At 37.8% G+C, this 15483-nt stretch overlaps 1 protein-coding gene across 1 annotated transcript in view; it reads left to right on the plus strand.

Moving 5' to 3' along the window:
* The window catches only part of CNTN3 (contactin 3), a 329425-nt gene that overhangs the window by 111180 nt on the left and 202762 nt on the right, over window positions 1-15483 (plus strand). Inside the window, exon 3 of the mRNA XM_007192451.2 lies at window positions 12874-13000. Coding sequence (XP_007192513.1) covers window positions 12874-13000 — 127 coding nt within the window. The remainder of the gene's footprint in view (window positions 1-12873; window positions 13001-15483) is intronic.

Raw genomic sequence — 15483 nt, forward strand, 5'->3', positions numbered from 1 at the left:
CGAGAGTGGAATTTGTAGGCTGCCGTTTTGAGTGGCTCTGGTGACTAATTCATTGTTAATTCCAAGCATGTGAACATTCTTTGCTCCTCTAATCCTGCAAGCAAGGAGGGGTGGTGAAGGCTGCTATCGACTGGACTTAATGCATCCTGGCAATGCTGGGATCAGTCGCTGCCATTGTGACGTTGATTGGTTTTGGCCCTGGACATGGGGCACTGGTAAGTTTCAACAGTTATTCAGAGAACACCTGAATACTGGGAATAGCGTTTCCCTGTTCTACCTTGTTCATTGCGGCATCATACGCTCTCTTGTTCTGTACAACATAAAGGGCAATCTGATCTGCCACCCAGGGAGGTTTACGGACAGATGGCAATATGTGTGCTTTTTGTGTGTTTTTATACGAGCCTTAAGTTTTTGTAGCAGGGCTCCTGGAATTTTAGCCTCCAAATGAGATTTTCATTACTGGGGGTTCTTTCATAGGATTTTTAAATACTTTGACTTTTTTTTTTTTTTTTTTTTTTTAATTTTTATTTATTTATTTATTTATTTATTTATTTATTTATTTATTTATTTTATTTTTGGCTGTGCTGGGTCTTCGGTTCGTGCGAGGGCTTTCTCTAGCTGCGGCAAGTGGGGGCCACTCTTCATCGCGGCGCGGGGACCGCTCTTCATCGCGGTGCGCGGGCCTTTCACTATCGCGGCCCCTCCCGCTGCGGGGCACAGGCTCCAGACGCGCAGGCTCAGTACTCGTGGCTCACGGGCTTAGTTGCTCCGCGGCATGTGGGATCTTCCCAGACCAGGGCTCGAACCCGTGTCCCCTGCATTGGCAGGCAGATTCTCAACCACTGCGCCACCAGGGAAGCCCAATACTTTGACTTTTTGACTGTATAGGAAAACAGAGCTTTTCATTCTGATCCCATGAGTATGCATGTGTGTGTGCACACTCTTGCACATGATATTTAAACTCAAACATATGTACAAGAAATATATAAAAGTAGTCATATGCAGAGCATAATTATGTAGGTAGTTATGAAGTGTTGGCTGTTGAACAGTGTGCTGCATGGGTTTCTGAGTGACCATCCATCTTTTAGTTAAGATATAATATTTACTGAAGCATATACAGTGCCCCACATGCCTTTTTTATGTGCTTGATTACACAGCATAGTAAAATGAGAATCCTCAGTGCCGTGGCAATTATTCCTATTATGGGAGAAGAGAGAAAATAAACATTCAGCTTACAGCAGTATAAGAGAATCTCATGTTTTCTCCTGCTTCATGGGGTCTTTGAAAGCTGTTTGCTGTGATTTTGTTGAGTTTTCCATTGATACTGCTTTGGTGAGTAATTATTTGGAAACAGAGTGGAGAGTAAATACTTGTTGGAGAATCGTCTCTCAGTGAGAACTGGTGCCGTGGGTGTTATAAAGATTCCTTTTTTAAAAAATATTTTGAAGTTATCACCCTCCACTGATTAATAGGCACCTTTTGTCTTAGGCATAATACTTGCAATTATTTGCTCAAACCAGATAAGAGAACACAGGTGCCAGTGTTCACAACCACCATGAAGATAAGGACAATTCCATCCGATTTTTCATGCCATGTAGGTATGAGACTGTAATGAATTAAGTCATTTATCAGACCACAGTGTCATAAGTTACTAGTCCTCAGTCGGAGGTAATTAAAAGTTTTATTTGAGGGCTAAGCAAAAATAAGCAATAGCAATACCATTTATGGCAGTGCTGCTGTATTAAATTTTTTTGCTTATCCTTGCAACAAAAGCCCTATAATATTGGTATCATTCCTGCATAACAGTAGAGAACTCAGGGGCTCTGAGAGCTTAAGTGACTTGCCTAAAGCTAGATGGAAGTATTAGGGAAAAAAATCTTGTTTATCCCAAGGCAAAGTTGCTGTTCTGCTAATAGACATGGTCCTTCCTAAAGCAGTGGTCGGCACACATTTTTGTACAATATTCACATAGTAAATATTTTTGGCTTTATGGCCCATATGGTCTCTGTCATAACTACCCATCTCTGCTACTGTAATGTGAAAGCAGCCATAGACAATACATAAACGAGTGGGCATGGTTGTGTTCCAATGAAACTGTTTATGGACACTGAAATTTGAATTTCATATAATTTTCATGTGTCATGGAATATTATATTTTTGAATAAGGTGTCATAAAAAAACAGATGGCAGTTGAGTTTGGCCCGTGGCCCATAGTTTTCTGACCCCTGTCCTAAAGCATAAATACATGTTTTTTAAGATCATTTTTTGTCAAGCACTTACTGTACTATCGTGGGCAAAGTATTTTGCCGTAAGGCAATAAAAAGCCATAGGTTGGGGAAAAAGGAGGAAACCTGCACACAAATTACTAAAATATAGAGGCTTGAGAGAGGTATAATCCAATTGAATTTCTGATAAAGTGGGATTCATTTTGGCTGGACTATCAAAAGAGACTCTGTGTCTTGAATGATAGACTGGGGAAGCATTCCAGGCAGAAGAATGGTATCAATCAGTTCACGACAACTTATTTGGTAAACACAGTTATTTTGCACATAATTATAGGCGCAGTTCTTACTGACAACCCAGAATGTGTTACTCCCTGTAGGGCTGCCTTCAGGGAAAGCTGAGAATGTGCTCTCTCTGTATGACAGTGCCCAGATGAGGAGTGCCAGGAGAGAAAGAAGGCCCAGTATTGCTAGACCTACGATTTTTTTTAAAGGTGAAATTTGACTTTATGCCAAACACATTTGGATTTTTAAATGAGGCCAAACTAGAGTTTCCAAATATATATGACGGGTCACATCATACACGTTTCATATAATTAAAGAATCTCAGATTTACAAAACCCTGAAAAGACAATCTAGCTCAGGTTCTATCTGAAAAACAAACGTGGCTTCCTAAGTAAAGCTCAAATTCTGAGATGAAGAGACAGAACTGTGGAGTGTGTTCAGGCAGCCAACAGGTGACTGATTGAAATCCTAACATTCTATCCTAACCTTAGAAGAATTAGACTAAAGTAAGAATTCCATGCTGGTTATGTGTTAAGTAAATTTGTGGTTCACATAAATGATGTATCACAGATGTGGGGTTGTTTTGCAAAGAGATCCACTCCATGGAATGGTAAAACTTGTGCAAATGCTGATGTTTTGAAACCCTCTTGAAACCCCTCTTGAAAGTAACTTTAAGCACAGAAAACTTCCTTAGAGATCTGGGCAATATACAGCCTACCAAAAGCTCAACTTTTTTTTTTTTTAATGACTCTGGTGACTGTTCAAACAAGTCATTAAAATCCAGAAATGGGGCTTTGCTTCAGCACTCAGAAATTATACAAGAGATTACTAATAAAGTGCTGTTGCTTATAATAGTGCCATTCATACGTGGCTTTAGGGAAGCAGCTCCTGCGTAGTACCTGTGTTTTCAGTACTCTGAGGGAGTGGCTGAATTGTAGGTGACCAAGATCCTGCAAATTGCCCAAACAGAAATAGCCACCTAATAACAGTGAATGCCTTGACTGTAAGAACACAGTGGGGGTATTTCTAAGAGTCAGAGATGCAGTTACTCAGTTAGCTTCTGTAAGTTCATATTTTCATGTAATGGATTATTTTGTAGTTGGACATACATATTCCAGTTGGAGATAGGATACTTGCTTATACAATTGTCCTGACAATGGCCAGATTCTTTCTTTGATCAGCAATAACATTTTGTAAGTTAAAACCATTTGCGATGAAGCATAAACACACACATTTCCTTTCAAATGTTAATTTACCAAGTTATCCAATATATACAATACGATGGGGATGCTTAGGGGGGTTGAAATGTGTGTTAAATATAGTCACTATCTTATAAAAGTTTAAACACTGGGGATGGAGGAGTTGTGAGTGAAAAACAAGTAAACGTAGTATATGGTAGGCTAGGGAAATTGTGATGAATGAAATACACAAAAATTGTTCTAAGAATTCAGAATGGGGAAAGATTACTACTAAATGGTTATATGGAGGAAGGATTAATGAAATAATTTAGTGGAGTTTCTTTAGACTTCCTACATGACTGTAGCTTCTCATACCTACCACCAAAAGGTTCTCCAGAATGGTGGTACCAAAAATGTAGAGAGATGTAACTCATCCTCACCAACCCTCAGGATTATTATTTATAATCCATGTCAGTATTAACGAAAGCAATAACATTCAAATGAGTACCATTTTTTATTCAGTGTTTAATATTCACTGAGAATAAGGTGACTTGGTAGATACAAAGTGTCTAGAGTAGGGCCTGATGGTCAGTGTTTATTTTTTCTTTGTTGACATTTGAGACTGTGCATGTGTTTATGAAGTATTTATGACAAGGGATTTTGCTCCATATTATACAGAACTGAGGAACACTGTTTTTTGGAATAAAATATGTTTCCTTCATTGCCAGGCTAGGAGTAGTGCACAATATTGTTTGTTCTCCCCAAGCCTACGGAGGATGTAGCTGTTAAACAGATTTGGAGAAGGCTCTCTTGTCATCACTACATCTTGCAACCACCATTTTGAATGTGGTTGGGTCTTTTCCTTCATTGTCAAGGTTGGTATCATTCTTAAGTGAAGGAAATGAAAGAAATACCTTGCAATCATTACAATTCCACTCCCCCCCCCCCCGCCCCGCCAGATAATAATCTAGGACACTGGGGACAAGAAAGGATGCTTCTAGACCATGGATTATCAAATTGGGGGTAGAAAATGGAATAGAATAGAAGAGAATAGAAAAAATGTTATGATTCAGTATGCAGTGAGAATTAGTATTATTTCAAGAAACTTTTTAATCAGTTGTGTGTGTGTGTATACACATGCATACTGTGTCTACAATAAATCATGATGAAAAATAAATCTTAATTGTGGATCAAATGAAAAATAATTTGAAAAATTATTTAACTATTTAAGTTTCTGCAACTCTGAGAAACTTTCCCCTACCAACACCCGTAGTTCCAAATACAGTTTTGGGAGTGGTTGTCCTTTGTCCTGCTTTCTTTGATCTCCATACCTACCCTACAACCCAGCTTAATTCCCCTCAGTGGTCTAGAAATATAAAAGCAGGATCCTTGTTTGGGGAAAGAAGTGGGAAGAGAGATCTAGATGGTATTTCATATACTTAGACATTTACAAACACAGTGCTGGCTTCTGCTTATGGAGGTGCAGGCAGGAAAAGAGTATGCTCTTTTCTGCTTTATGAGATTACAGCTGCAAAAATGCTACAAAATGCAATCACCAGTTCTCATTACTTCTTAATGGCTTCTCCATTACAACCATAGGAATTCTTTATTGTATAATTATTTTTTCATAGAAAACAATAGCCTTCAACTAGAGTTTGATATGAAACATTCTTTCTAAAATACACGAAGAAAGTCATGCTTGGGCCCCAGAAAGCCTTGACCCAATCTCTTTGGTAAAGAATAGAAACCACAAATATAACCAGCTCTATTAAATTCTTTGAGAGAAGTATACTAAAGAAATGTTTTTAAAAGAGTTGATTAATGAAGTGTTTTCAATTCAGTATGATTGGGGAGAACCTTATGAATTTGCACACTTCAGAGATATTCAGTAAAAGTTGGTATAATAAAAGTGGAGTTATAAGTGTTTTTTTTCTTTTCAAATAAATGAGTCATGGATTGTGTATTCCTGGGTGTATTGTACACATGGCACACTGCATCTAACAATAGCACTGTAACATTTTTTTATCATGTGGAGTTGCTATTAAGCCATCTAGCAAGAAAGGTATAATTATGGACTGGGTATTATGGAAAGATGTCAGGGAGATTCAAAAGCACGAGAACTCACATTCATAAAAAGACAATAACATGTATTTAAATAAAGAAAGACAGAGTATTATGAAAACATTTTAATCTACTAAGACTTCAACCCATCTCCTCTAAGTTTGTTTTCTCCCCAGTACATTATTTCCTGCAATATGACTGTAAATTGGTTAAACGTATCACTGAAATGTAAAGATATTTCACAAATCAGAAATATAGCCATTGGATTAAAAGCATCAAGATAAAATATTAGCTACCCACAGAAGTATTCCCAAATTCTCTTATTTTACTCAACTGTATTACATATTGAATATTCATCCATCCAGTGAAACAGGGGACAACTTTCATCAAAATCTGTGATTGGTTTACTAAAGTGCTAAAGTCCAGATATTTAACCTTAAACATGACTATTAGGTAAGTAAACGTGTATGGGTATGAGTCTTAGTGTGTTTTTTGTAGGCAGGTTGCAGTGAGAGGAAAAATACAATTCTTGGTTTAAAAAAATTGTCATGTGTTGAAAAGGATCTGCCACTTTAGGGAGGAGCATTCATTTATGTGAACATTTATTTCTAGTACTTGTAAAGCTTAAACAGCCACTTTCAGTTCTAATTCCGTAACTATTGAATACTGCTTCTCATGCAGTTTCTCCATTTCTGTTTATGGACAAAGCATGAAGTAACGACTGAGCAAATCAAGTAGTAAACTATTAACTTAGCAATTTAAAGAATTTTAGCACTTTCTAATGCCCTCTGTCACGCTGTCACACTCCAGCATTTTTCCTTTTAACCTAATTGCTTGATAACATTTCCAGGTGTGGGAAATGGATGAATTAGTTATTCCTCATGTTTTATTGTTCTTTCTCATCTAAAGTATGCTATATTGTCTTTTCCCTGTTTTTTTTTTTTAATTTTTTTTTTTTAGCATGTGAGTTAGAGTAGATTGAGCTGCAGGTGACAACGAGTCAGAGGTTTATTTTTCCAACACGTGATGTTTAGAGTTAACGTGGTTCATGTTGGTTCAAGAACTCAAAGATGTGAGGACCCTTTCCTAGAAGCCTCTAGCAGATTTTCCTTTACCTCTTGTTATGGATTGAAATGTATCCCCTCAACATTTGTGTGTTGAAGCCCTAATCCTCAGGAACTCGGAATGTGACCTTATTTGGACACAGGGTCATTGCAGATGTAATTAGTGAAGATTAGATCATCAGGATGGACCCAAATCCATTATGCATGTATCCTTATTAAGGGGGGAAATTTGGATATAGAGACACACAGAGAGGGAAGATGAGGTGAAGAGACCCAGGGAGAAGAGGACACCTATAAGCCAGGGAGACAAGCCTGGAACAGATCCTCACCTCAGAGCCCTCGGAAGAAATCAACCATGCCCACACCTTGATTTGAGAATTCTAGCCTCCAAACTGTGAGACAAATTAAGTTCTGTTGCTTAAACAACCCAGTTTGTGGTACTCTGTTATGGCAGACCTAGCAAACTAATATACCCCTTTTTGGCTGTTACTGGTCTCATAACCCAATCTCCCCTGTCTACCCTGCTTTCCAGTCAAAAACTACAAAGAGTCCTGGAAAGGTAACATATCTGGTTCTTTCAGCATCTCTGATGAAAAGGCAAGTTCTGAAGGCAAGGAAAACAATTAGGGAAGAACTGCTGTGTAGACAACCGACAGTATCTGCCACAGCTAGTTTTGCACATGGTGTGCGTGTCTGGCCTTCAAATATTTGTTAAAGAAATGAATTATCTTAAGATTGAATTCTTCAGCCTCCCCTGACATTGGAAGAATATAAATGTAATTTTATTTTAGTCATCCCTTGCTTTTTTTTTTTTTTAAGCATTTTCTAGCTGTAGACCGCCAATGCCAAAATCAAAGGTGATGTCCCACTGCTACAGAGTGTTTCCATCTTAAATTTTCTTTCCTGTGGAATAGTAAGGCCTGGAATTTAGATCGCATCTCACTGGCAGCATATTATTTTACTTTCTCTGACCTGGGCTAGAGATCCTTCTGTTTGGGTCAGATATCTCTTTTAACTACATTGAATATTCCTTTCTAGATGCACCTTCTTTTACATTCTGCCTTAAACAGCACTACCAACCCTAGCTCTCTTTTTGGATTTACCCTCTTCATTTCCTCCTTTTTTGTGTCATGTAGCTATGATGTAAGTCAGCAAGGGAAAATGGGGTATGCTTTCCTTTTCTGTAGGAATTTCAGAGATAACACTGTAGTATTTTAGGACTTTTATTTCTTTTAGTAAAAGTAATGCAACTGCCTGCAATCCTTTGTTCCTCTCTGTCATTCTTCATAGAAATTGTATGGAGTATGACCATTAGAATTGATTGGCCACAGCTTGATCTTTTAGTGACATTACCTTAGGAGCTCATAAAGCTTGTACTTACATTCAAAGGGAGTTATTACTAGTAGCCTCTGGGTGTTTGGAGGGGAAAAAAAACACCTCAGGATTGGATTTTTGGAATTATTAGTCCTGTTCGGAGGTGTTATATGCCGTTTATTTTAGGTTGTAAACTTAAAATGGAGCTTGGGAGCCAGGCCAGCATATCAAAAAAATGCCCCCGTCACAAAAAGTAAAGTTTAGCATCAATCTAAATGTTACATTGAATCCATTTAGTTAGGCATGAGGCCTCCTTCTGTTTTCAGCCAAGCTGCTTTTTGCTGGTTATGAATATCTGTATGAATAGTCAAGGTTTTGTCCTCTGGAGGATCAAAATTAGCTTTGAAGAAACTGTTGGATAATTTCCTTTAGGTTAGCAAAGACTTCAGAATCTTTTCCTTTTAAGCTTATATTGCTAGCAGGAGACTAGAACATTATAACCCGGCATCTCTCATCACCGATATTATTCTGGGGAAACAAGATTGAGTGGCCTTTGTGTGTTTTCTGAGTATGAAGCGTGGACCAACCTGTCATGTTTGATTTTTTTCTTTATAAATTTATTTATTTATTTTTGGCTGCATTGGGTCTTCATTGCTGCGCACAGTCTTTCTCTAGTTGCGGCGAGCAGGGGCCACTCTTCGTTGCGGTGCGCGGGCTTCTCATTGCAGTGGCTTCTCTTGTTGCGGAGCACGGGCTCTAGGCGCGCGGGCTTCAGTAGTTGTGGCTCACGCGGGCTCTAGGGTGCAGGCTCAGTAGTTGTGGCACACGGGCTTAGTTGCTCCGCGGCATGTGGGATCTTCCCGGACCAGGGCTCGAACCCGTGTCCCCTGAATTGGCAGGCAGATTCTTAACCACTGTGCCACCAGGGAAGTTCCTGTTTATTAATTTGTACTTAAATTTTAGGAGTCGTTGGAGACTCTTGAATGGCTGCTGATGGTCTGAAAAGCCTTTAGGAGCCTTAAATTTCAGAAATGGCGGGTATGTGCCTCACAGGCTGTTAACTCCAGTGTCATCAGGAAATACTGAAGTTGAAAAAGCAAACTGATGGTTAATTTTCACCTTTGAGCATATTTAGAACAGTGTGGTTTAATGGAAATGGAAAACAAACCAAGACTGTGACCACTGGGGTGTGATCCCAGGTCTCTCACTAAAACACTGTGTTACCTTGGTTGGTTATTTAACCTCTCTGGGTCTCATTTCTTCTGGGGAGGCCAAACAACTACCAGGTGAGAAAATAAGCTCTGGAATTAAAATCTTAGGTTTATCAGCCACCAGCTGTAAATTAATATCTGCCTTATATTGAGTTATTGAGAGAATTTCTTCATTCATCTTAATTGTGTATTCAGCAGATATTGAATATCTGCCATGTTCTAGGAGTTGGGGAGGCAGCAATGAATTAGATACAGATAAACAGCAAACACTCATATAAACGTGTATACTGTTTACAGGTAGTGAGAGACAGTGAGATGTGCTGATACGTGGTGGAAGTGAGGGGTGAGTAATGACTTAGAGGGGGGGAGCAGTCTCATTTAAGCTGAGAAGATGACAGTTACGCTGAGTTCTGAATGACAAAAGGAAACCAGAGCACAAGAAGAAGAAGGAAGGTCAACCCAAAGCTCAGCATGTCTGAGAGGCGAAGACAAGGATGGCAGTGCAGCTGGACCTCAGAAAGTAGGGGATGGGTCAAAGGCAGCCTGGGAATAGGGAGATGAGGCTGACAAATGGCTGAGTACAGTGCCTGGCACATAAATGTTAGTAAATTAGCTATTATCATCCCTCTTTCAAAAGGGTCTCAGAAAAAAATGTTTCTAAGTATTTAATACCATCATCTAAAATGTATAGCAGTCTCTAGAGAAGAATTAGAACATCATTTGGGAATTTGACTTTTATTGGATGATGATGGATGTTTGGGTTTTCATTGTGGTCACTTGTAGGAAATTTTTAAAAAACCTCTCTTTGTCGTTTGCATTGAAATCACCCCCTTCTTATCTAGACCCAGTTTTCCTTCTGTTGGTTTCCTTCCCCAACTTACCTGCTAGTTTCAAATGTATGTCATTATGTTAAAATATCATTGCTTTCAAGCCCTGTGTACATCAGTTCGTCAGGACAGTGATGCTATACCATCTCCTAAATGAATAAAATATATGTCACTGAAAATAAATCAGAAGCCATTGCACTAGAAACAACGCTATGAAAAATCCACCCTCTTTGCAAATATTTACAAACAGACATTGTAACAGACAGAAGTATGTTCAAATTAATAAAACACTGTCATTTTTGTATTTATTTTTATGCAGTAAACTGTTTGAAGGGAAAAAATTCAAGAAAATGACAGCATTGGTTCTTTTTTGATTAGGGACTATTTGATTAGTAGCTGTTTCAAAATTCCTTTCTTCTGGAGGTTGTCCTTTTCCGCAAAGGAAAAGTGAGATTTTCTTTTCCCTTGTGACGTTTTCCCCTTATGTGTAAATAAAAACCAGGGACTTGTGGCATTGACATATATGCACTACCAAATGTAAAATAGATAGCTAGTGAGAAGCAGCTGCATAGCACAGGGAGATCAGCTCGGTGCTTTGTGTCCACCTAGAGGGGTGGGATAGGGAAGGTGGGAGGGAGACGTAAGAGGGAGGGGATATGGGGATATATGTATATGTATAGCTGATTTCATTTTGTTAAACAGCAGAAAGTAACAACATTGTAAAGCAAAAAACAAAAACGAAAACAAAAACCAGGGACTTCCGAGGATAGCCCACTGCTTTCTTAAATCATGGTGGGCAGTAGTAAGGGTTAACTGTATGGTGATGTTGCAGTGGAAGGCTGCCCAGAGTTAACCAAACTTTGAAGTTTGAGTGCACAGTCCCCAGACTGCCCTCATTTATATCATCAGTTGCGAATTCTGAGTTTGGTTAGTCACGAGAAGAACTGACAGGAGTCACTGAAAGCTGGTATACTCATGATTATGGTTTATTACCGGGAAAAGATACATATTAAAATCAGTCAAAGGAAGAGAAGCATAGGGCAGACTCTAGAAGAGTTCTGAATGCTAAGCTTTTGTTGTCCCCAGGATGTGTTACCATCCTGGTGTTTTTGTGTGACAGCACACGAGGAGTATTGGCAACCAGAAAGCTCGTCAGACCTCAGCATCCAAAGTTTTTACTGGGGTTTCATTCTGCAGTCATGGTTGATTGATTGCATATGGGGTTGAGAGCAGTTTCCAAGTCACCTCATCCCATGTGGCCAAAATCTCCTACTGTCAGTCATGTGGTTGGTCTTTCTAGTGTGGTCAGCCCCCATCCAGGACTATCAGGTGTGGCCATTCCCACCCTCAGACCCAGGGTGGCCAGTCCTCACACTAAACAAAGGCATTGCTATCAGGTAAGACATAGATTACCTCCCAAAGGCCAGATTAATGGCAAGGCCAAATTCACTGGGCAGAAGTCCAGAGGGTATCACTACAAGAACTGGAATCAGATAATCTCCAGTGTGTACATTCTGAGAAGCTGTGTGTACTTGCTCGCTTCACCTAACCACTCTTAGATTCCACACTTCTCTTCTGTGCACTGGGAATAATTATGGTACTTACCTCACAGAGCGTGGTGGAGATTAAAGAAAAGATGTGGGCACATGGGGTTCACGTGGTGGCTTTGCTGCTTTTTCTTCATTTCAATGATTATTTTCAGTATTATGTTACTTTATTATTCCAGTTATTATGGGAAACATTTTTATTAATGTTGTAATGTTATTACTTAGTTAAGTAGCCAAAATGGTTTCTGGGCTTTTGGGGGTTACTTTCCGTCTCATTTTCTTTGTCGTCTGTTCATGGGTTGTGTTTGTCTCTTAGTCTGATTATTCATTCTCTGCAACTTTACTGAGCATTTCAAGATAGGAGAGAAAAGAGCTTTTTTTTTTTTTTTCCCCTGTGAATATGTTTGTTTTCAGAAAGGCTCTGGTAATGATTATACAATTGCAGTAGCATAAACATTTGGTGATGGCATTATCTCATTCCTTTTGAAATTCATAGTACAAAGACACAGGTTTTTAATTTTGTGTGTGTGTATGTGGAAAGTCTCAGAATGTTCAAGTTCTCTTAACCAACGTAGAAACACTTTTTAAAGGACACTTGTTCAGTGCTGTATCCTTCTTTTCAATTTGCTAGTAGTAAAATGGAAATTCCACCAAATATTGAGTGTTTTGAGGTCAGAGTGCAAAATAACATTGTCAGCATTCAGATTTGCAGGCATGGTAGGGTTTTATGAGAAAGACAATAGTCAGGGATTCAAGTGATTTTCAATACAGCTTAAGTTTTGTAAAGAGGCTTATGACAGAAAGGCGTCCTAGACTAGGTAATTTACCAACGATAATTTAGGAAGAGTTTATGTTACAAAAAGTAATTAGTACAGCCTTATTTATTCTTTTAAGTAATCTTATGAATATGGCAGTGGTTTTGATAATAATTTTCATTCTCTTAGAAGTGTTACTAGGCTGTTAAAGATGGCTTAAGTGATGCTTACAAACAAAGCAGTGCCTACAGGGCATCTTTGTGGATGAGGGAAGAAGCAAAGCCTGCTTTTTCTTTCCTTTTTTTTTTTTAAAGAGCAGACACTAGTTGCTTGCTTTTCTTCTTTAATTGTAGAGTGCAGCTTGTACAGTAGCTTTTACTTATTACGATTATTTTTCCCACCCATGTAGGTGAGCTGCTCTTACAAGGCCCAGTGTTTATCAAAGAACCCAGCAACAGCATTTTTCCTGTTGGTTCAGAGGATAAAAAAATAACTTTAAATTGTGAAGCACGAGGCAACCCTTCACCTCATTACAGGTACAGTGGAATGTTTGAAAATCCAAATTAAGAAAAAACGATGTAGCAATTGTGAACTTTTTTTTGCTTCCGTATATTTATGCTATCAGTAAGAAATAATACATGAAGCTATAGTTGTCTGCTATATTCAGCAGAGTTCATACATAAACATTTGGCTCCATATTGTGTATATTTGATTGATTATCACTTTACAGTAAGATTTCTTGATTAAAGAGAAACATGGTGGAGTCTCTTAAATAAACAGTGTTTTTTCATTGATTTGTGGTAAAACAATGTATAGATTTGGATTTACGTGTAGTCCTTGGGAACACATCCATTGTGGGGATGAAATTCAATGTGTTGTAAAGGTATGTAGCAATCATAGTTTGAGAAAAAGGTAACAGCATCTATCCTTCCTTTGCTATTTTACTGAGTATATGTTAGAAAGTTCATTAAGTATAGAAGAATAAAATGCATTCCTACTGAAGTCATTTTAATTATTCTTGAAGAGAAAATAAATTTATTATATTTTTTCATGTGAAAGTGTGTATCTCAGATTATATAAATAATGACTTGTTCACTGAAAACTTTCAAACAACACAGAAAGGTATAAGGAAAAAAGAAAAAAAAGTGAACTCCCATCACCTTAAGATAAAAATATTAACATTTGGGAGATGATGGTGGATTATTTGGATGGGATGGATATTTACTTTATTAAATAATATAAGATTAACGATTTTTACTTTTAGGGGTGCTCAGGGGGCCCACTTTAATGAAGAGATGAATTATTTATAAATAGCATATGCTGCTTTCGTATAAATGGTTACGAGAAAATGCTTGAGGCACCTTGAAAACAACATGCTCTTGAGTACTGTGAGCATTTGTCTCAAACACTCTGTTTACAGTATTAGTTCGCTTGGCAAAACCTTTTCTATAACCTGCAGAACAAGCAGACTTCAGCCTTTATTAATGAAATTCTAAATGTTTCGAGTAGATCTTCTATTGTTTGCTTAACCCATGTGGATAACAGAAACGAACAGTCATTGTTAAACTGGGTCAGCATTAGGCTAGAAGGTAGACCTTTGTATTTTTGCATCTGGAAGTAATCAAGGTCAGTTTCTTTCAACAGTAAGCAACAACATATTTATTGAGCACCTGTTGTGTGTTTTCAACAAAATAAATGTAAAGATTCCAGGTTACTGGTTAGAACTGACAGAGGTGATGGAAAGTTTTCTGTCTGCCTCTTCCTTAACCTATAGAAGTAAGAAAAGTATAACATGATTTTATTTTTTTTGGCTGCACTGTGTGGCCTTGGGATCTTATTTCCCCGACCAGGGATTGAACCTGCGCCCCCTGCATTGGAAGCGTGCAGTCTTAACCACTGGACCACCAGGGAAGTCCCTAACATGATTAAAAAAACAAGAAGCTGTGTTTTATGAGCCAGTCCAATTAACCAGACATAGCACGTACAAAAGCTGAAAATATTTTCTTCTTTTGGGGGAAGATGAACAGATCCACTTAACAAGACATTATCCTGGAAACATTTATTCCTGGCATTTTTGTAGGACATTCTAACACTTCCTAAATGTATCTGTTTGTTTGTCCCTGAAATGGAAGATTATCCTTTTAGACACGACTGTGAATATTATGAAGAATCCATGTAAATGACTCATGTGTGGGCTGGGTTTTTTTGTTGTTGTTGTCAGTAAAGTTATTTCCTGGCATTTATCTTGTGAATAATTTGGTGATAAATGTGTTCAGCTGCAAAATTGTCAAGATACAAGATATAGTCATACAGCAGTTTATTTCTAAATGAATAGATTAATTATGTTTGTAAAGTTTAACCAAACAGCAAGAAGACCTGAGCTTAGAAATCCAGAAACAGCCTTTTGTTGTAATTATTTCTTTATATATCAGGTATTTATTTTAATTCCAGATTAATACATTTAAAGTGATACCAGATATATTTACACGATGCCATTGTGTAAACATAATGTATTTGTTTAAACATACTGATAACATGTATAAAATGTTGATAAAATTCTGCCTTTTGCACCGTACTTTTTATGATTTGTTATATGTCCTGAAATATTATATGTTGAAATTCTAAAAAAATCTGTATCTGAGATTAGGAGATGTGTGACTGAAATTGACTTATCGGTTTTAAGTCTGATAAATGAAGAAATTTTACATGCTAGTTATTGTTTTAAAATATTTGGTTTGTAGGAAAATAGAGCAGACACTTTCATTATAGCTCGAAAGATTTTCTAAAGCTAAGAATTCTAACCAGTGTTCATCCACGTCTCTACAAACGACCCGATTTCGTTCCTTTTTATGGCTGAGTAATATTCCATTGTATATATGTACCACATCTTCTTTATCCATTCAATCTAGAGACTGTCATACAGAGTGAAGTAAGTCAGAAAGAGAAAAACAAATATCGTATATTAACGCATATAGGTGGAACCTAGAAAAATGGTACAGATGAACTGGTTTGCAGGGCA

The sequence above is a fragment of the Balaenoptera acutorostrata genome, chromosome 10 (genome assembly GCF_949987535.1).
Source record: "Balaenoptera acutorostrata chromosome 10, mBalAcu1.1, whole genome shotgun sequence".
NCBI classification, from domain to species: domain Eukaryota; kingdom Metazoa; phylum Chordata; class Mammalia; order Artiodactyla; family Balaenopteridae; genus Balaenoptera; species Balaenoptera acutorostrata.